General features: G+C 39.7%; 1 protein-coding gene across 5 annotated transcripts in view; it reads right to left on the bottom strand.

Annotated features, from left to right (window-relative positions):
• YTHDC2 (YTH N6-methyladenosine RNA binding protein C2) overlaps positions 1-19,234 on the bottom strand; it is a 100,151-nt gene extending 80,917 nt beyond the window's left edge. For 4 of the 5 annotated variants that reach the window (XM_061189523.1, XM_061189522.1, XM_061189520.1 and 1 more), the window contains exon 1: positions 354-724. In XM_061189523.1, coding sequence (XP_061045506.1) covers positions 354-540 — 187 coding nt within the window. In that variant the 5' untranslated portion in view covers positions 541-724. Of the gene's footprint in view, positions 1-353; positions 725-19,168 lie in introns of those variants that run through there. The other variant, XM_061189524.1, reaches the window with a different exon arrangement.
• Positions 19,235-23,338: the final 4,104 nt, after the last annotated feature.

The following is a 23,338-nucleotide window of genomic DNA, read 5'->3' as shown; positions in this document are numbered from 1 at the left end:
AAAAAAAAAGAAAAAAAAAAAAGTAGGGGCTTAACAATACCTAAAAGTTGTGGCAAAGCTACCGAAAGGCCTCTCCCTGGGGAAAGAAATGCCTCCTGCAGTTGAGCAACCTGATTTTCGTGCCTTCGGACGCCAGGCAAGTACCCCGTAACCCGGCTGATCCGCAGGACGCCACGGGGCTCTTCACATCCCCGGGCAAGGCTCACAACTCTGGCCCCAGCCCCGCGCCCACCTCGCCCGGGCCCGGTGGACCGTCCCCGTCTCTCCTCCCTTCTGTGAGGCAGCCCCTTCCCACGAGGGGCCGGGCTTCCGGGAGGTGGGGCAGCCGGCGGGGTCCATGTCAGGAACCTCACCTCTCTGGTCCCCGTATCGGAAGCGCTCCAGAGCGATATTGACCGCGATCTTCACCTCCTCGTCTATACGAATGTCCTTCAGCCCCTTGGCCCGGCCGCCGCCCGCAGGGCCACACGGCGCCGGGCAGCTGCCGCCGCCCCTTCCAGGAGCCGACGGCCGCGGGGAGACGCTGCTCGGCCTGGACATGGCCCTGAGGAGATGTTCTCCTCGCGGTAGAGCGGCCAGACCTGCTGGCTGACGGCCAACGACAAGGAAAGTGGGCCTCGGGGGCCTTTGCCGGGGCCAAACGGCTCCACAGGCTATCTGCGCTGGATCGGGCTCACCGGAAAACCCCCGGTGTACACAACAGGCGATGAGGCGCCGGCGGCACTAAAGCCCCAGCCGGAGAGCGCGGGCGTGATGACGTCACCGGGGCCGGCGCCAGTGACGTCAGCGCGCAGGCTGTCTCTGGCATCCTGGGCGCTGCACCCGATCTCCAGCTCCCTGTCGAGCTGGTTCTCCCTGTCGTCTCCTGTCCCCACGCAAACCCCCCCCCCCGTCCCGAGGGGCTCTCGTTCAACCACTTATTCAGTCGCTCGCTATTTGGTTAAATCATTAATTCATTCGGTAAGCATATGTGGGCTTCTACTATGTGCCCTAGATATACATTGGGGAACCAGACAGAAAGGGCTCCTGCCTTCGTGGAGTTTACATTCTAGTGGGGGTACAGTTGCCAGATTTAGTAAACAAAAATACAGGATGCCCAGTTTATTGGAATTTCAGATAAGGAACACAATTTCAGTATAGTTATTTCCCATGCAATATTTGGGAGCACACAGAGTAAAGAATTATTCGGTACCTGAATGCAAATTCAACTGAGTGGCCTTATTTTATCTGGCAACCCTATATGGGAATAACAGACAGTAAACAAAAAAATGATTAAAGGTAGTTGTAAGTGCTATGTGAGATGATGGAATAGGAAGATGCAACCCTTTAGTTTGGGATGTCAAGGAAGATTATGAGAATGTCCATTTGCTTGTATACAATTCCACTAACATAAACCTAAACCCAGCCACCCTAATTGCTTCCACTCTAGTCTTCCTATTATCCATTCTCCAGAAAGCAACTAGAGTGATCTTTTTAAAAACACAGTTGGCTTTCAGTGTCTTTGGGTTCCTTACCCACTGCTTCAACCAACCACTAAACCAAAAAAAAATTTTTTTTAATTCCAGAAAGTTCCAAAAAGCAAAACTTGAATTTACTGTGCACTGCAACTATTTACATAGTACTTACATTGCATTAGGTATTGTAAGTAATTTAGAGATTATTTTAAGTACATAAGAGGATGTGTATAGGTTATATGCAAATATTACTGCCATTTTATACAAGGGACTTGAACATCCTTGCATTTTGGTATCCTCAAGGGGTCCTGGAACCAATCCCCACAGAGAGACAACTGTACAAGCCAAGTAGGTTAACACCCCTACACAAAGCACTCCAATTGCTCCCCATTGCAACTATAAAACATCCTCAATTCCTTACCATGACCCTGAAGACCCTGCCTAATCTGGCCTCTGTCTACCTCGCACCATTCTCATCCTCACAGTGCTCAAATGCACTAATTTCTTTCTGTCCCTTGAACACACCAAGCTTATTACCATCAGGGGAACTTTCCACTTGCACAGTTTTCTCCTGCACATGACAATCTTCCTCCCAGTACTTCACATGGATGCCTCTTTCTCCTCATATAAGCCAGGATTCCATCCCTTACCTAGATAGGCTCTCCCACATCAACCCATTATCATTTACCACTGTTTGAAATTATTTTGTTTATTTATATATTTATTATTTGCTCTTCCCACTATAACATAAGCTTTTTAGGAGCAGGAACCTTGTTTATCTTGTTTGCCACTGTTTCATCAGTAGCTAGAATTGTATGGTCATACAATAAATATTTATTGGTTTTCCATATTGTAGAATCCGGAATTAAGATTTGTCATCTCTATCCTCTGAAAACTTTCTTCATAATCCTTGGGATCCTAATCAATTTGATTGGCTACTAGAAAGAGTTCTGGATAAGCAGAAATAAGTCCTGTGTCCTGGTCCTGGCATGGTTACCAGTGAACTGTGTGAACATTTTCTACTATGTTGATCCTAATTTCCTTAGCTGTTCAGTAATAATGCCTGCCATTTATTAAGTGTCCAGGGGCACTGTCTTTATTTTTCCAATCCTCACAAAACCATATGAAGTAGTTATATTACCTCATGATACAAATGAGTAAACAGGCTGGATGAGGTTAAAATCTGGTCCAAGGCCATGCTAGTGATAATTAATGACGTAATGGAAAAAAAGCCCAGCTGATCATGAGGCCTAGCTTCATTCCAGGACAAATCATAAATAGAAGATAATACCTGGATGCACCAAATATATTGTGATAAAACTGAAAACGTTTTATGTGGGGTCAGACACATATTGCTTTCAATCTCACTCGATAACCTCTTTGTTCCACACTTTATTGGCTCCATCATTTATTAGCTTTGTGACTTGACTACTTACTTTGCCTTCTGAGCTTCTGGTTTTCCATCTGTAAAATGGGTATATTTAATATTCATTTTATAGTATTGTGAATTTGACATAATATGTAAGTATTAGGCATTGATCTAATGTGTGCTTCTTCTTTCCTTCTTTCCTTTCTTTTGGAATAAATGCCAAAATATTTGTTTTCCTAGTACCTAGTAAACATATGGAATATGTTCATTGAAATAAAAGAGAATATTCACTTAAGTTACATAGCAGTAAATTATAAAGTCAATCAGATTCTACATTATCTAATGTTTTTGCATACTCCTAGAAATTTCTGGTGCTTAGGGTGAACACTGCAATTCTACTTTTTACATGTGCTTCAGAAAAAAATTAAAAATAAGGAAGATATGGAATATTTACAAATGATTTCAAGTTGAACTTAGTGTCAGATAGACCTAAAGTTTTAATCTTTGTTTTTACCACTTTATAGTTATGGCCTTGTGCAAGGACTTAATCTCCCTATGCTTTAATTTACCCATCCATAAAACGTATGTGATAAAAACACCTATATCACAGCATTATTATGGGAATTAATTAGACTGTATTACTTTTATGCAGATGAAGTACTTAGTACAATTCCTGGCTCATCCTTAGCATTCAGTACTAACTAGATGCTTTTGACTTCAAGTAACAGGAAACCCAAGATTAAAAAAAGGCCCAAAATAAGGACATTTATCATCTTACGTAGCAAGAAGTCTTGGGATAGGGTGGTTCCAGGAGTGATTAGTTCAACATTGTACACCAATGCCCTCAGTCATGCAGAATCTGTTCAGCTTAGCACTCTGCCTCCTAAGAGTGTTTGACACTCCCCTTTTGGCTGCAGATCCAAGTAAGCACATCATCACACAGAACCAGATAAAGGCAAGATAAGTGCCCCCATCTGATGTTTCTTTTCAAGATAAAGAAAAACTTTCCTAGAAGTCCCAGGCATAGACATCCTTATGTCTCCTAGCCAGAACATGGCTAACCCAATAACCAGCAAAGAAAAATGGGATTACCATGAAAGGTCTGGTCTTTTTTGAACCAGGTGGTCACCTAGAAGAGAATGGACAAAATTGGGGTTCTCATAGCAAGTAAAAAGGGATGGAGAATGACTACTGGGTAGGCAACCAAAGATATTATGGCAGTCAACAGTGATGTTCATCAAATATTTCTGGTTTTCTTCCTTCCCAGAACTGTACTTCCTGGCCCTGTTGCAGTTAGGTGGGAACATAGGATTAGTTCTGGCCAATGAGGAGTGAGTTGAAGTGCTATGTTTCACTTTCATGTTGACCTCACTTTTCACTGCAGTTAGCTGCAAACAACTAACAAAATATGTCTAAGAAAGAAAAGTGAATTTATCTTATTACAAATTCTTTAAAAACCCCAAAACTACAAAAGAACATTGCTGAGAAAAACTTAAAGACAAACAAATGAAAACATATACTGTGTTCAGGGACCAGAAGACTCAGTAGTGTTAAGATATCACTTCTCCTCTCATTAGTCTATGAATTCATCATAATCCCAATCAAAATCCCAGCACAGTTTTTTTCTAAAGTAGTAACAAGCTGATGCTTCCTATGGAAATGCACTAAAATAGCCAAAACAACTTTGAAGCAGAAAAAAAATTTCAGGGCTAACACAACCTGATTTAAAGACTTATTATAAAGCTGCATTCAACAAGATAGTGTGGTACAGACATAAAGGTGAACAAATAGATCATTGGTACAGAATAGAGTGTCCAAAAATAGACCCACATATATTTGGACAACTGACTTTTGACAAAGGTAAAAAAGATAATTCACTGGAGAAAGGCTGGCCTTTTCAACAAGTGGTGCTGGAACTGAATGGCCAAATGCAAATAAAATTTTAAAAATAATCCCAAACCTTCCCTCACCCCATACACAAAAATTAACTCAAAATGGATTATAGGCATTACCTAAATATAAGAGGTAAAACTACAGAACTTCTCGAAGAAAACATAAGAGAAAATCTTTGTGATCTTGGGTTAGACAAAGATCTTTTTAGATATAACACCAAAAACACAAACCATTAAAGGAAAGAATTGATAAATTGGATTTCATCAAAGTTAGGAATTTTGCTCTTTGAAAGACATTGTTAAAAGAATGAAAAGATAAAACACAGACTGGTGGGAAAATATTTGCAAATCGTATATCTGATAAAAGGCATGTCCAGAATATATAAATAACTCTCAAATACCATAATAAGAAAACAAACAACCCAATTTTTTAAACTGGGCAAAGTTTGAACAGGCACTTCACCAAAGAAGATATATGGGTGGCAAATAAACACATTAAAAATGCTAAATATTATTCATCATTAGAAAAATGCAACTTAAATCCACAAAGGGATGCCACTACATACCTATCAGAATGTCTAAAATTAACTGATTTTACAAAGTATTAGAGAGCTAGTTGAGGAACTGGAATTCTCATACACTAGTGATGGGAAAGAAACCACTTTGGAAACAGTATGGCAGCTTCTTTAAAAAGTAAAACACACTTTTACCATAAAATCCAGCCATTCCATTCCTAGGTATTTACCCAAGAAAAATGGAAGCATATATCTGTAAATAGACAAGAACACAAATGTTCATAGTAGCTTTGTTTGTAATAGCCCAAACACAGGAAAGAATCCAAATATTCATCAGCAGGTGAATGGATAAACAAATGGTGATACATGCATACAATGCAATACTGATCAACTATAAAAAGAATGAACTATATTGTTACACACAGTAATACAGATGAAACTCAAAATAAGTATGCCAAATGAAGGAAGTCAGACAAAAAGAGTACATCTATATAATTTCATTCATGTAACACTCTAGAAAGTGCAAACTAATCTATAGTGACAGAAAGCAGATCAGTGGTTGCCTAGGGATCACATGGAGAGGAAGGAATTTCAAAGGGACATGAGGAAACCCTTTGGGGTGATGGATATATTCATTACCTTGATTGGGGTCATGGTTTCACTTATATATACATATATCAAAGCTTTTAAAATTATACACTGTGAATATGTGCTATTGTATGTCAATTATACCTTAATAAATTTTTTTAAAAAAAAATAACCTACAAGACTCTGAGTCTAGTACTATTTTTTCCTACATAATATCAGAAGACATATTCCCTCCTTTATAAAAGTCATTCTTGGACCTCCAGATAAAAGAGTTGTTATGTGATCTTTTATGTTTTAAACTGAAATATAATTTCAATCCAAATGGAATGATCAAATATTCTGTATTAATTAAATATTCCCTTATACAAGGTACTAAATTGCAGGTCTGTTTAGCTCAGATAATTAATTTATCTAAAGTAAATATGTCTAATTACCCACAAGAAAATATCTCGGATATGGTTATGCTAAAAGGGGAAGAACGGCTATCTTGGAAGGCAGAATATTTTAAATCCCAGAAGATACATTAAGACTTTATAAGAAATTAGAAAGTAAGCCACAGAGAACAGCCATCTCCTTCACTAAAGTAGAAACGACCACACAACTCCTAATATATCCATATAGAATTTGAATTAGCAACTCAGTATCAGTTAAAGAATAATTATTGTCCCACCATGTTAGTCACTTTCCTACAGTACCTCACAGGATGTCACAGAGTTACAAATAATGATAATTTAGAAACTAAAACCCAAAAACCTAACCCAACAAACAGACTTACATACATAAACACTCAGATTTCTATTTGTCTTAGAGATTAAGGTGAACAAAATGTGCTCTGAATTGAAACCTTGAGTCTATTTATTACACTCAAGTTTTGGTGTTTTCCCACTGACTTCATTATTCACATATCAAAAATATTCCCAAATAATAATAATAATAAAATTGTTGTGCTCAGCCCTAATTAGATAATATGATTTAATTGGAAGAAATCTAGCTGCTCCTTAATTTTGACAAGTTATTGAGTCTCTCTAGTACTTCTCAAATTTTTCACTTCATGGCACATATAGAAAATTACAATATTTGCATGGCACTGTGGCTATGGCAAAGATGCTAGTGCTCATAAATTTTCATGTTTCTCCTCTTCTTTCTAAGCACACTAGACCACATTTCTCCCATATTCTCCAATGTTTCTGTCCCTATTTTTGCCGTGAAATTGTGACGCCAAATAGCTAAGTGCCGGCCAATGGAACGTGGACAGAAGTGATTTATCCTACCCCTCCTGTGATTCTCCCTCTTCTCTAGTCTGCAGCCAGATTTTGGAAGAAGGAATTACAAACAAAGAAAGAAGGAAAGCCAGAATGAGGTCTGTGGTGTTGGACTGGAATTAGCAGTATCAGTATGAAATCATGGCTTTTAATATATATACACAGAGGGATAGGTAGAGAAATAAAAATAACTGTGTAAGAATGTATGTGTGAGTGTAAACACTGAGATGGCCTAGAAGCAGACATCCCAATATTACTGTGTACATCTAGCACTCAGATCCTAGTTTCCAAATTCCATTCTCCAATAAAAAGAACCAAGGCTCCCTAAAAAAATGGTTGACTCCAGGGCTGGGACAGGACAGAAACAAGATGAACCTGAAATATTTTTATGTGTCAGAAGGTAAGGAATTACTCAAAACAGGATACAGGCTTATCAAAAGAACACAGGAGCCAACCTCAAGGAGCTCTTTCCTAGGGGCTAATGCTGGCACAATCTGACTAATGAAATAGTGATAGTATTGGAATATAACCCATAAAATAAAATAAACATCCATGAGCCCACAGTAATATTAATACATAACTGGATGTATAAGTAAAGGAGGGATAGGACAGCTCTTCCTTACAGAAGGATTCTAATTATAAATGGTGTTGGGAAAACTGGACATTCACAAGCAGAAGAATGAAACTGAACCCCTATCTTACACCATGCACAAAAATTAACTAAAGATGGACTAAAGATTCACACGTAAGACCTGAAACCATAAAACTCCTAGAATAAAACATAGGGAGTAAATTTTTTGACATTGGCCTTGGCAATGATTTTTTTGGATTATGCAACAAAAGCTCAAATAAACAAGTGGAACTACATCAATCTAAAAACCTATTCTGCAAAGGAAACTATCAACAAAATGAAAAGGCAGCCTATGAAATGGGAGAAAATATTTGCAAACCACATATCCCATAAAGGGTTCATATTCAAAATATATAAGGAACTCACACAATAGCCAAACAACAAATAACCCAAGTAAAAATGGGCAAAAGACCTGAATAAGTATTTCTTCATTTGTATGAAAACATATAAATGGCCAACACGTACACGAATGGTGGAAATGTAAACTGGTACAACCACTGTGGAAAAGAGAATTGTTACTTCTCAAGAAATTAAAAGTAGAACTACCATATGATCCAGCAATCCTCCTTCTGGGTAGAAATCCAAAGGAAACAAAACCATTATCTGGAAGAGATATGTGTATTCCCATGTTCATTGTAACATCTTTCACGATAGGAAACAAAGTGTTTGTCAATGGATGAAAGGATTAAGAAAATATGGCATATACACACACACACATACACACTAAAATATTACTCACACTTTTTTATAAAATAAGGAAATTCTATCATTTGCAGCAACATGGATGAACCTGGAGGACATGATGCTAAGTGAAATAAGCCAGACAGAGAAAGACAAACACTGCATGTGGAATTATAAGCACTTATATGTGGATTTGTTTTTTTTAAGAAAGAAAAAAATGTCAAACTCATCAAAACAGAGAATAGAAAGGTGCTTGTCAGGGGCTGGGAGGTGGAAGAAATGGGGAGACTCGGGGGAAGGAAGAAGTCATGTACTAACATGCTTGTGAGTCACTAAAAAGGATCCTGAGGGAGTTCTCTGGTGGTCCAGTGGTTAGGACTCCAAGCTTCCACTGCAGGGGACACAGATTCGATCCCTGGTTGGGGAACTAAGATCCTGCATGCTGCGCAGCACGGCCAAAAAATTGTTTTAATTTTAATTAATTAATTTTTAAAAAGGATCCTGAGCCCTGCCCTCCTAGAGGAGAACAAAACAGAAACTCCAGATGGTCTGGGAGATCCTCTAAGAGCCTGACCTGTGCAGCTTTCCCAGGTGGATCCCCAAGGAGGCAGCCTGGGAAAGTGGTGGTGCGGGCTGTCTAGGCCCGGGGGGGTGGGGGGGGTGGGCGGAGCTCAGTGTGGTGTAGAACAGCAGGGGATTCTTGGTGCCCAAAAGGGGCCCAGAATTGGCAGAGACATACATCAGACCTGAAGGTTTTGTGCAGCCGGGAACAAGGAATGAAAGACTCAGAAGTGACCAATGTTGTTTGACAACCAAAGAGAGAAACCCTTCCCACATTTCCTGATGCCTTGATACCCCTTAAGTCCTCCAGAGTTTAGAAGCAAGCCTAGGGGTGGACTAGGGGCCACTGAACTGACTGAGATTAAGTTAATTACAGAGAAATGAAGTCCTGCATATCAGAATCTGTGGAGTGAAATTTGTCCCCACGACCCGAGTTAATTGTGAAATTTCTTCCAGCTCAATCATTTATTACATGTATAATTACACAGACATCAAAAATATATATTTTGCTAATACTCTGTATATCTATCTACCTTCCTATCTACATAAAGGTATATTAATAGGTTGGCCACAAGGTGGTACTAGAAAATGATCTTTTGCTCTAGGCCCTCCTTGACCATCACTGGTTTTAATATACAACTGTGAACAACTATAATTGCAGTAATCAGAGTAGAGGTTGAGATGGCAGACACTGGTTGTATATGAGGCAGTGTGCATATTTAAAAACCATAAAAATAAACTCTCTCTCTGAAAGTTTCTATCAACTATTTTGTATTCTTCCTCTTTTTCTTATCCACTATCATGTCATCATAGACTATCCCAATTGTTACCTGAAACATCGAACACTATGTATTCAGCACTCAGGGAAAAATTTAAATACACATGGTGTTTTAGATCTCAGAGTGTAAATTTTAAATGAATATTTTTACAGGATGTGCCTCAAAAATATCTGGGACACCCTTAAACCTCTCCCAAATACTAAAGCTCAGCACCAAAATGAGAACACAATAGACCAGCAAATGCACTGTGTAACTAAAATGGCACCTGCTATCTCATGCTGAGGATAACCGAGGAGAGGAGGAAGGTCACCTCTTCCAGGTGAAGTCTTGCTAGGTTTTTTTTTTAAGTAGATGTAATTTTAAAGAGATGCACAGTAAAAAAGAGAAGAGGTATGGAAAAGCTCACAGTTAAGAACTTTCTAAGCAAAGGGGTGGTGTCGAAGACAACGTACCATGTCACAACCCTGAAGACTACCCACTGGGAACAAGGCGAGGCAGGTTGAAGGAAGCAAGGAAGAAAGCAGTGACCTGAGGGGAGACGTGTAAGTCTAGTCTATGGTCTGGGAGCAGAGGAAATTGATTTTACAGGGAAGCAGAACCACTATGTGGCTTGAAGGTAGGAGTGATAAAAATACGTCCACTGGCATACATCCTTGTAGAATTGTAAGGAAATGAAGCTGTTAGGAGGCCAGTCAAGAGTAGGCTGTAAAAATCAAGGATTTAGCTGTGATTGTAAGAAGAATCAGATAAGAATCTATGAGAGGAGATGCAGCAGGGTGAGGAGAATGAATGCCCCTAAGTTTCTCCCTCAGGAGAATGTTCAAAAGAACTCGGATATGAAGAGGGAGAACCTGTCTATTTGTGGAGCCCTCTCCTGGAAACCACTTTCTGGGACCTTCGGAAGAGAAGAAAACATCAAAAAAACTACTGACAGAAAAAAAATTTATCACTAAATATTTACTGTTTCCCTTTTATGAAAGAATCTAGTTTTTAAAGCTTAGGCCAAATTTACCTTTACACGTAGTCGAAGAAGAATTAGACACATTTTTCTCTACCTTAACAGTATATTTACACTCCACAAAATAATGACTTTACTTTCCCCATGGCACACTTAGTACTTTGTAAATATAATTCTTTGTCTCTCACTGATATTTTTCTTTAAAATCTTCACCAGCAAAATCCCGGTAATCACTGAATCTGGGTAATGATTATAAGAGTTCTCTTTGTACCATTCTCGTTACTTTGGAACATGTTTGAAAATGTTGATAATTTTTAATAAAGCCTTTCCAGCTCCAACAGGTATCAAGTTAATAAACCTACATCACATGTAGGACAGGTTAAGAGAGTAAAAATTGCTTTAAGAAATGCAACCGTCTTTGGTGGGGCTAATGGCAGACTCTGGGAGGGCTCACGCCCAGGAGTACTTCCCAGAACTTCTGCTGCCAGTGTCCTTGTCCCTTGGTGAGCCACAGCTGCCCCCCGCCTCTGCAGGAGACCCTCCAACACTAGCAGCCTCAACCGCCAGAGGGCAGACAGCAGAAGCAAGAAAAACTACAATCTTGCAGCCTGTGGAACAAAAACCAAATTCACAGAAAGATAGACAAGATGAAAAGGCAGAGGGCTATATACCAGATGAAGGAACAAGAAAAAACCCCAGAAAAACAACTCAATGAAGTGGAGATAGGCAACCTTCCAGAAAAAGAATTCAGAATAATGATAGTGAAGATGATCCAGGACCTCGGAATAAGAATGGAGGCAAAGATTGAGAAGACGCAAGAAATGATTAACAAAGACCTAGAAGAATTAAAGAACAAACAAACAGAGATGACCAATACAATAACTGAAATGAAAACTACACTAAAAGGAATCAATAGCAGAATAACTGAGGCAGAAGAACGGATAAGTAACCTGGAAGATAGAATGGTGGAACTCACTGCTGCGGAACAGACTAAAGAAAAAAGAATGAAAAGAAATGAAGACAGCCTAAGAGACCTCTGGGACAACATTAAACACAACAACATTCGCATTATAGGGGTCCCAGAAGGAGAAGAGAGAGAGAAAGGACCAGAGAAAATATTTGAAGAGATTATAGTCAAAAACTTCCCTAACATGGGAAAGGAAATAGCCACCCAAGTCCAGGAAGCGAAGAGAGTCCCATACAGGATAAACCCAAGGAGAAACAGGCCGAGACACATAGTAATCAAATTGACAAAAATTAAGGACAAAGAAAAATTATTGAAAGCAGCAAGGGAAAAATGACAAATAACATACAAGGGAACTCCCATAATGTTAACAGCTGATTTCTCAGCAGAAACTCTACAATCCAGAATGGAGTGGCATGATATATTTAAAATGATGAAAGGGAAAAACCTACAACCAAGATTACTCTACCTGGCAAGGATCTCATTTAGATTTGATGGAGAAATCAAAAGCTTTACAGACAAGCAAAAGCTGAGAGAATTCAGCACCACCAAACCAGCTCTACAACAAATGCTAAAGGAACTTCTCTAAGTGGGAAACACAAGAGAAGAAAAGGACCTACAAAAACAAACCCAAAACAATTAAGAAAATGGTCATAGGAACATACATATTGATAATTACCTTAAATGTGAATGGATTAAATGCTCCAACCAAAAGACACAGGCTTGCTGAATGGATACAAAAACAAGACCCACATATATGCTGTCTACAAGAGACCCACTTTAGACCTAGGGACACATACAGACTGAAAGTAAGGGGATGGAAAAAGATATTCCATGCAAATGGAAATCAAAACAAAGCTGGAGGAGCTATACATATCAGATAAAATAGGCTTTAAAATAAAGAATGTTACAAGAGACAAGGAAGGACACTACATAATGATCAAGGGATCAATCCAAGAAGAAGATATAACAATTGTAAATATATATGCACCCAACAGAGGAGCACCTCAATATATACGGAAACTGCTAACAGCTATAAAAGTGGAAATCCACAGTAACACAAAAATACTGGGAGACCTTAAAACCTCACTTACACCAATGGAAAGATCATCAAAACAGAAAATTAATAAAGAAACACAAGCTTTAAATGACACAATAGACCAGATAGATTTAATTGATATTTATAGGACATTCCATCCAAAAACAGCAGATTACACTTTCTTCTCAAGTGCGCACGGAACATTCTCCAGGATAGATCACATTATGGGTCACAAATCAAGCTTCAGTAAATTTAAGAAAATTGAAATCATATCAAGCATCTCTTCTGACCACAGTGATATGAGATTAGAAATCAATTACAGGGAAAAAAAGGTAAAAAAGACAAACACATGGAGGCTAAACAATACGTTACTAAATAACCAAGAGATCACTGAAGAAATCAAAGAGGAAATCAAAAAATACCTAGAGGCAAATGACAATGAAAACACGACAACCCAAAACCTATGGGATGCAGCAAAAGCAGTTTTAAGAGGGAAGTTTATAGCTATACAAGCCTACCTAAAGAAACAAGAAAAATCTCAAGTAAACAATCTAACCTTACACCTAAAGAAACTAGAGAAAGAAGAACAAACAAAACCCAAAGTTAGCAGAAGGAAAGAAATCATAAAGATCAGAGCGGAAATAAATGAAATAGAAACAAAGAAAACAATAGCAAAGATCAATAAAACTGGGCTTCCCTGGTGGCGCAGTGGTTGAGAGTCTGCCTGCCAATGCAGGGGACACGGGTTCAAGCCCTGGTCTGGGAGGATCCCACATGCCGCGGAGCAACTGGGCCCGTGAGCCACAATTACTGAGCTTGCGCGTCTGGAGCCTGTGCTCCACAACAAGAGAGGCCGCGATAGTGAGAGGCCCGCGCACCGCGATGAAGAATGGCCCCAGCTTGCCACAGCTAGAGAAAGCCCACACACAGAAATGAAGACCCAACACAGCCAAAGATAAATAAATAAATTAATTAATTAATTAAAAAAAAAAAAGATCAATAAAACTAAAAGCTGGTTCTTTGAGAAGGTAAACAAAATTGATAAGCCATTAGCCAGACTCATCAAGAAAAAGAGGGAGAGGACTCAAATCAATAAAATCAGAAATGAAAAAGGAGAAGTTACAACAGACACTGCACAAATACAAAGCATCCTAAGAGACTACTACAAGCAACTCTATGCCAATAAAATGGACAACCTGGAAGAAATGGACAAATTCTTAGAAAGGTATAACTTTCCAAGACTGAACCAGGAAGAAACAGAAAATATGAACAGACCAATCACAAGTAATGAAATTGAAACTGTGATTAAAAATCTTCCAACAAACAAAAGTCCAGGACCAGATGGCTTCACAGGTGAATTCTATCAAACATTTAGAGAAGAGCTAACACCCATCCTTCTCAAACTCTTCCAAAAAATTGCAGAGGAAGGAACACTCCCAAACTCATTCTATGAGGCCACCATCACCCTGATACCAGAACCAGACAAAGACACTACAAAAAAAGAAAATTACAGACCAATATCATTGATGAATATAGATGCAAAAATCCTCAACAAAATACTAGCAAACAGAATCCAACAACACATTAAAAGGATCATACACCACGATCAAGTGGGATTTATCCCAGGGATGCAAGGATTCTTCAATATATGCAAATCAATCAATGTGATACACCATATTAACAAACTGAAGAATAAAAACCATATGATCATCTCAATAGATGCAGAAAAAGCTTTGGACAAAATTCAACACCCATTTATGATAAAAACTCTCCAGAAAGTGGGCATAGAGGGAACCTAGCTCAACATAATAAAGGCCATATATGACAAACCCACCGCAAACATCATTCTCAATGGTGAAAAACTGAAAGCATTTCCTCTAAGATCAGGAACGAGACAAGGATGTCCACTCTCACCACTATTATTCAACATAGTTCTGGAAGTCCTAGCCACGGCAATCAGAGAACAAAAAGAAATAAAAGGAATACAAATTGGAAAAGAAGAAGTAAAACTGTCACTGTTTGCAGATGACATGATACTATACATAGAGAATCCTAAAACTGCCACCAGAAAACTGCTAGAGCTAATTAATGAATTTGGTAAAGTTGCAGGATACAAAATTAATGCACAGAAATCTCTTGCCTTCCTATACACTAATGATGAAAAATCTGAAAGAGAAATTATGGAAACACTCCCATTTACCATTGCCACAAAAAGAATAAAATACCTAGGAATAAACCTACCTAGGGAGACAAAAGACCTGTATGCAGAAAACTATAAGACACTGGTGAAAGAAATTAAAGATGATACCAACAGATGGAGAGATATACCATGTTCTTGGATTGGAAGAATCAATATTGTGAAAATGACTATACTACCCAAGGCAATCTACAGATTCAATGCAATCCCTATCAAATTACCAATGACATTTTTTACGGAACTAGAACAAATCATCTTAAAATTTGTATGGAGACACAAAAGACCCCGAATAGCCAAAGCAGTCTTGAGGGAAAAAAACGGAGCTGGAGGAATCCGGCTCCCTGACTTCAGACTATACTACAAAGCTACAGTAATCAAGACAATATGGTACTGGCACAAAAACAGAAACATAGATCAATGGAACAAGATAGAAAGCCCAGAGATAAACCCACACACCTATGGTCAACTTATCTATGACAAAGGAGGCAAAGATATACAATGGAGAAAAGACAGTCTCTTCAATAAGTGGTGCCGGGAAAACTGGACAGCTACATGTAAAAGAATGAAATTAGAACACTCCCTAACACCATACACAAAAATAAACTCAAAATGGATTAGAGACCTAAATGTAAGACTGGACACTATAAAACTCTTAGAGGAAAACATAGGAAGAACACCCTTTGACATAAATCACAGCAAGATCTTTTTTGATCCACCTCCTAGAGAAATGGAAATAAAAACAAAAATAAACAAATGAGACCTAATGAAACTTCAAAGCTTTTGCACAGCAAAGGAAACCATAAACAAGACGAAAAGGCAACCCTCAGAATGGGAGAAAATATTTGCAAACGAATCAATGGACAAAGGATTAATCTCCAAAATATATAAACAGCCCATTCAGCTCAATATTAAAGAAACAAACAACCCAATCCAAAAACGGGCAGAAGACCTAAATAGACATATCTCCAAAGAAGACATACAGACGGCCACGAAGCACATGAAAAGATGCTCAACATCACTAATTATTAGAGAAATGCAAATCAAAACTACAATGAGGTATCACCTCACACCAGTTAGAATGGGCATCATCAGAAAATCTACAAACAACAAATGCTGGAGAGGGTGTGGAGAAAAGGGAACTCTCTTGCACTGTTGGTGGGAATGTAAATGGATACAGCCACTATGGAGAACAATATGGAGGTTCCTTAAAAAACTAAAAATAGAATTACCATTTGACCCAGCAATCCCACTACTGGGCATATACCCAGAGAAAACCATAATTCAAAAAGACACATGCACCCCAATGTTCACTGCAGCACTATTTACAATAGCCAGGTCATGGAAGCAACCTAAATGCCCATCGACAGACAAATGGATAAAGAAGATGTGGTACATATATACAATGGAATATTACTCAGCCATAAAAAGGAACAAAATTGAGTCATTTGTTGAGACGTGTATGGATCTAGAGACTGTCATACAGAGTGAAGTAAGTCAGAAAGAGAAAAACAAATATCGTATATTAACGCATGTATGTGGAACCTAGAAAAATGTTACAGATGAACTGGGTTGCAGGGCAGAAGTTGAGACACAGATGTAGAGAACAAATGTATGGACACCAAGGGGGGAAAACTGTGGTGGGGTGGGGATGGTGGTGTGCTGAATTGGGCGATTGGGATTGACATGTATACAGTGATGTGTATAAAATTGATGACTGATTAAAATAAATAAATAAATAAATAAATAAATAAATAAATAAAAAAGAAATGCAACCACTTTGTTTGAATAGATCATCTGAAAGTAGTCAACTTCATCCAAAAGTAGTCAACTTCAGCAACAGCTCCAGAAGAAAGACCAGCCTGGTAACCTCTGGTTGAGGAATAATGTTTAAGAATAATGCTTTCAAATGTTTTGAGGATTTTTCTGTCATGCTTACTTTGGCAAACTGGCTCATGGCTAACACTGGAAGGGAAGGGGGTTACATGATTAAAAGGAGATTGTATTAGTCAGCTCAGGCTGCTGAGACAAAATACCACAGGCTGAGGCTTAAACTAGAAATTAATTTTCTCATAGTGCTGGAGGCTGGAAAGCCTAGAATCAACATCCAGCAGGATCCAGTTCTGGTGAGAGCTCTCTTCCTAGCTTGCAGACAGCCACCTTCTCACCACATGCTTACATGGCCTTTCCTTGGTATGTGTGTGTGGAGAGAGAGAGAGCAAACTCTTTCAAGTCTCCTCTTATGAGGGCACTAATTCCATCGTGAGGGCCCCACCCTACATAGCCTCATTGAACCCTAATTACCTCGCAAATGCTCCATCCCCAAATACCACAGCATTAGGGATTAGAGCTTCAACATGTGAATTTGAGGGGATGCAAACATTCAGTCCATAACAGAGATGGAAGGAATTTCAGAGTCATGTGCTAAAATTCATGTTGACTCCAACTGATTCAACCCTCCCCAAACTATTGTCTAACCTTAATCCCTCTATATTACCTTTCTTATAACAACTAATCCATCACTCAGGGTAGTGGAGCCCAAGAAGTGCACTAGATTCACATTGGTGTTTGGACTCTTCTTCAGCCCCTTCCTCTCCTCCTGACCACAAGATCTACCTAATGGACTACTTCCATAAAGTTTTGAATCAGCTCTAAGGACTGAGTATTCTTCCAGGGACATTTCCATTTTAATAAGGGAGTCTTAAAGAGAAATCTCCAAAGTGCAAAGAGATAAATCTCTTCTAGTGTAATTCAGGAAATGCTATAGCTAGTGAGGAGTTTGCAAATTTGGGATTCCATCTTATTATGCCCTAAATCATCACATAGAAGTAATTATTACTCTCCTTGTGAGACTGACTCTTATCTGAAATTAATATAGTATTGTAAATCAACTATACTTCAATTAAAAAAAAAGAATTAGGGTAATGCACGAGCAGAGAACAATTCTGCCTCATTGATAATTTGCCAATATAATGGGTATGGGTGAGTGAAACTTTAACTATGGCAAATGAATCATGGAATTTTAGAAATAAAAGGGACCTTTAGAATTCAACCGAATCATTTTACATATGAGGAAAGGAAAGTATAGCTTAGCTGGATGGATTGTCCAATACTGTATGGTTACTTGAAGACTCAAGACTAGAATGCCTTTCTACTACATCATTTCACATCAGTGCTCCAGTTCTGCCTCGTATCATTAGCCATCAAGATCAGCCTCTGGCAGTACAGAGGACCTGTTAATGAGGAGGTAGATGAGGGGGACCATTTCCTCACCAGCAAGGTTTTATATTCCTAGCCCTGAGCAAGCAATTCTGCAGGTTTCATGCTGCATTGGGCCTCAAAGATTAGTTTGTGGCTTCCTGTTAGAGCAAACCACATGTGTTGAATTGCCAGCTGTTGCCACTCACCTTCTCTAGTCATAATTCACAACATCGGGTACTTTCTAGGTAGGTATAGGTCTTATTGCCTCCTTAATTATCAATGCACAACTGAAATAACAAGCACGAGTCTCTTCTTACCTACATAGACTTCTGGAAAGGTCTGACATTAAAGAGATTTGTGGAGCCCATGGAGAAATGCTGGATTTACTAAATATTTCAGACACAAATCTACTGTCTCTCTTAGATCTCTTCTGATTGCCCAATGTGACTATGGTTGATATGCCTCTCCTAGAGAGCTTGGTCTCTCTTGACTTCAGGACTTGGCTGTTGGGAGCAGTTAAGAATGTGGAAAAAGTGTAACCCAATTATTGCTTCCATGTTGGTTTGAGGTTATGGAGAAAAAGGTAATATCAGCCCTTGGATGGATTAATTACAAGGAAGACTATTAAACACATTTGAGATATTGTGGAAACTTTCAAACACAAAGTAAACAGAATAGTATAATGAATCCCCATGTACCCATCACCCAGCCTCAAAAATCAGCCATTCTTGACCCATTTGTACCTCCATACATTTCCCACTCTTATTCAATTTTATATCTATATATAACAACAGAAATTTATTTCTCATGGTTCTGGAGGCTGGAAGTTCAAGATCAAGGCACCATCATGGTCTCCTTCTCTGGTGAGGACCTCCTCCTCAGTTCATAGCTGGAGCAGTCTCACTGTATCCTCCCATTGTGGGAGGGGCTTATTGTTTTTTAAAGTAAAATGTATACATAGTGAAATGCACAATTAGCTATATAATTTGGAAATGGATATGCCCATATAACACACGCCCCTATTATCTCCTTCTGGTCACATTTAAAATATGTAAATGTATAGATAAGGAAACAACTTACAGGTTTTTAGCTTTTCTCATTTTCAGATCATAAAGCATTGCTGTGGATGTTCCTCATTTTGCGAATTCTTCCCTTTAGCCTTCCCTCCTCCTATTTCAACACTGCAAGATCAACCCTTCCAACTCCACTTTTGTTTCGAACATTGTTTGCGTCTGCACGTTGGCTCCAGATTTCTGTCTAGCAACCTAGGTTTGAGGATCCAAATGAGATTTTCTGTAATTTCTTCATTGGCTTCACCTATCTCAGATAAGACGGCTGCTCCAACCCGCTCCCAGAACCCAGCAACCTAGCTCACTCTTGACTGCTTTGCCCCGGAGGAGAGAGAAATGGAGCAGTCCGGCCCTCTAGGCCCACCTGGAAACCACCTGGAACTGAGAAGGGGCATAGGAGGAACAGAAATAAAATGCATTCTTCCTTGATTAACCCAAGTATGATGAACAGAAGGTGAATGAAATGGACAGGATTAAGAAAAATGTCTCAAGCCTTTCCTCATCAAAAGAAAGGAAAGAAAAGTAAGGCTTCCTGGCTCAGAGTGTCAGGGTAATTGTTCTTGCTACAAGTATCTTCTCCCTAAGGTTATGTATTTTGGCCAGATATACAACCAAATACACTCTTTTTACATTGTATCCCAGAAAAAGCAATACGTGTACAAATGAAAAGGTTTTCTGAAACAACATATAGGACTACTAGGTTAAATACATTCAGATATTTTCTATTTCTTTAGCTCATTTAAAAAAAAAAAAAAAAAGCTGATCACCATCCACTAAAATGATTTGGCATTTTATGGGTTGCAATCTAAAGTTTGAAAACCATCACCCTATGGGCTTTGCCTAAGATGTTGGGTTGGGGTGCTTCTCTATGCGGCTCTTGGTCTCACTGTTTCCTTCACAGGGGGCCAGTTTGAGCCCTCACAAAGTATGGTTGCTCAGCTTAAATCCAGGATACGTAGGCTCCTTACAAGAGATGATATTTAGCTAGGAATTATTTAAAGCTAGCCAACATTGAGTAACTGCCAGATAGAAGGCTCCCCTTCACAGCCTGCCAGACTCGCCATAGCTGGGGTGGAGGTGGCTGGAGAGCCAGTCATCATCTGAGGTCAGAAGAGAGTGATGATGATGCACAGCCATCCACACACTCAGCCTGCTCCAAGATTCCATGTTGTGTTTGCCATACCCTTTAGCCGCAAGAAGAAATGCAAGCTTCTTACATACAAGAGGTGCTGTGTGTGCAAAGAAAATACCAGACTGCTTCTCCAGAGATTTGAATCTAAATACTGTATAGCTAACTTCCTATATCTAAACCCAGACAAAAAAAAAATAGAAAACATTTTAAAGGAGAAGGTCTGATGATAGCTATCCAACAATAAAGGTCCTGGTAATACTATGATGCATAGCCTGATCCAGTTTTCTAATAAAAAATAATAATAGTTAAGTTTCACTGGGCTCTTCCTAGTGATCCGTATAATGTGCTTTACATGAATTATGTCCTGGAATTTCACAATATCCCTAGGAAATAAATAACACTACGACCCCCATTTTACAGATGAGGAAACCGAAAGGCAAAACAGTTAAGTAATTTGTCCAAGATCACCCAGGAAGTAATCAGCATAGACAGGACTTGAACTCAGACTATCTGATTCTGTGTGGACACAGAGATGTGCCACCCAATCCCCCTTCAAGAGAAGACTTGTTGTCCAGCTGCTGGGAGTGTCATCAGTGGCAGCCTGCAGCTGTCAAACTGTTCAGGGGTTGACTCAGCCTCAAAGAAACTCCTCCACCAGAGTCATGACTTTGTCAGAGCAGCCGAGACCCAGTGACTGATTGAGGTGGAGATATGAAGGCCCAGTCATAACAGACCAACATAGGACAACTCTAAAAGATCACTTTAACTTCAAAGCTTCCTATCAGATTGCCATTAGGCCCATACCAAGCTATACTTCTCCCTTTACCTAATCTTGCTTCCTTTCTCTTTTTCCCACAGTCCTTTCAAGGACAGTCCTTAATAGATATCTTGCACACCATATTCTACCTCCAGGTATCTTCCCTGAGAACCAAAACTGTAGCAAGGAAAAAAATCTTCCCAATGGGCAGAGCTTCAAGTGGTCATCTACTTTGTATAGAGAGAAATGGCCCAAGTTAGAATATATACAACTCATAGGTAGTGGCAAATGGTCTAGCCAGCTGGTCAGGAGCATGAAAGCAGGAAAATTGGAAAAACAGGGAGACAAGAAGGACTAGATAGAGACATATGAAAGGACACATGGGAGTGGGCAAAAGATGTGAAAACCTTTCTATCACATTTTATAGTCCACCAAAGAGGATCAACCACAGAAGAGGCACTAAGCAACAAAGTAGACAAAATAACTCAGCCAGATGACACCAGCCAGGCCCTGTCATCAGCCACCCCAGAGCCAGCACAATGGGCATATGAATGAAGCAGCCATGGAGACAGAAATGGAGGGTATGCCTGGGCCCAGCAATATAGGCCCCCACTTAACAAAGGCTGATGTTGCTGCTACTGCTGCCAGATGTCTACCCTGGCATTAAGAGAGACTAATACTAGAGTTCCAATATGGCACCATTCCTTGAGGAGATGAACTGACCATCAGTTCACCTGTTGCTCAAGTTGACTACATTGGGCCACTATTAGTTTGAAAAGGCCTGTGATTCATACTTACACTAGACACATATTCTTGGTATGGGTTTGCCTTTCCTACCTGCAGGGCTTCAGCCAGCATTACTATCCAAGGGCTTACAGAGTGTTTGCTCTATGGGCATGAGATCCCACATAACACTATGTCAAATCACTTAACTCACATTACTTGAACCACAGGAGGGGGCTTATGATCATGGGATCCACTGGTCATATCACATACTGCACCACTAAGAAGTTTCTGGAAAGAGAAGTAGAACAGCTTCCTGGAAGTACAGCTAAAACACCAGCTTCAGGGTGATACTTTATGAGGACGGTGGAACCCCCTCCAGGACACAGGATATACCTTGAATCAAAGGCTTCATATAGTGCTGCATCCCCATTAGGAAGACTACATGGGTCTAGAAGCCAAGGGGTGGAAGCAGAAGTGACCACACTTACCTTGACTCCCCATGACCCCTTTGGGAAATGTGTGCCTCCTGTCCACAAAGCTCTTGCCTTTGCAGGGTTAGAAATCTTGGTCTTCAATGGAAGAACTCTTCCACCAAGGGATACAGATATCAGCAGGCAAGAAGAAAAGTCAACATCTTTGCTGAAGTCATTGACGCCAGTCATTAAGAAGAGGCAGGGCTACAGTTATACAATAGGGGCAAAGAGGAATATGTTGAGTGATTCATTTGGGCATCACTTTCATACTCCCTTGTTCAGTTATTAATTTGGGCACGACTTTCATACTCCCTTATTCAGTTATAATTAAATGAACAAGTGCCACAGAGATGAGGATCTGGGTTGTGCCATGAGGTAAGCCACTGAGGCCAGCTCTCTGAGGGTAAGGGGAATCTAGACTTGTTAGTGGGGGAGGGGGAAAATGAGTATTACTTGGGACCCCAAGACCTGCAGCAGTGGTCGGAATTGTACTTTTTCCCATCACTTCCTCTAAGACTCCCCCAGATTAATAGACCCACCAGAATCCAAAAAGAGCTGTTCCCCAAATAGCTATGAAGAAGTGGATCCAGATGGCTCAAAGAGTGAACTGTAATGAACATGGAGATGCACCACGCAGTTCTTCCTTCAAGAAAGGAGCTTATTGTCCCAGCTTCTAAGAGCGCTGTCAGTAGACAACATTCAGCTGTCAGCCCATCAGGAACCAACTCTGCCGCAGAGACCTCACCAAGGTCACAACCTTCCTGGGATTTAGATCCAATGGGATGTGGCTCTCCATCCAATAACTGATTGAGGCAGAGGGAGAAAGGTGCAGCCATTTCATTTTAGTAGAGGACAATCTGATGGACCATGTGGTAAGCAGAATGATGCCCCTCAAGATATCTACATCCTAATCCCTAGAACCTATGAATATGTTATGTGCATGGCAAGGGGGCTCATAGAAGGTGGGAAGTGAGGGGCAGAGGGAAGCAAGGACTCTAGGGTTTCTGGCTTGGAAGACAAGTGGATTATGGACATAATAAGAGGAGCCAGCTGTGGAGAAAGAGAATAAGTTTAGTTTGATGTGTTTGTGCA

This window comes from Eubalaena glacialis, chromosome 4, assembly GCF_028564815.1.
Source record: "Eubalaena glacialis isolate mEubGla1 chromosome 4, mEubGla1.1.hap2.+ XY, whole genome shotgun sequence".
Taxonomy (NCBI): Eukaryota; Metazoa; Chordata; class Mammalia; order Artiodactyla; family Balaenidae; genus Eubalaena; species Eubalaena glacialis.
The sequence above is the reverse complement of the archived record's forward strand: the minus strand, read 5'-3'. Positions and strand labels throughout refer to the sequence as shown.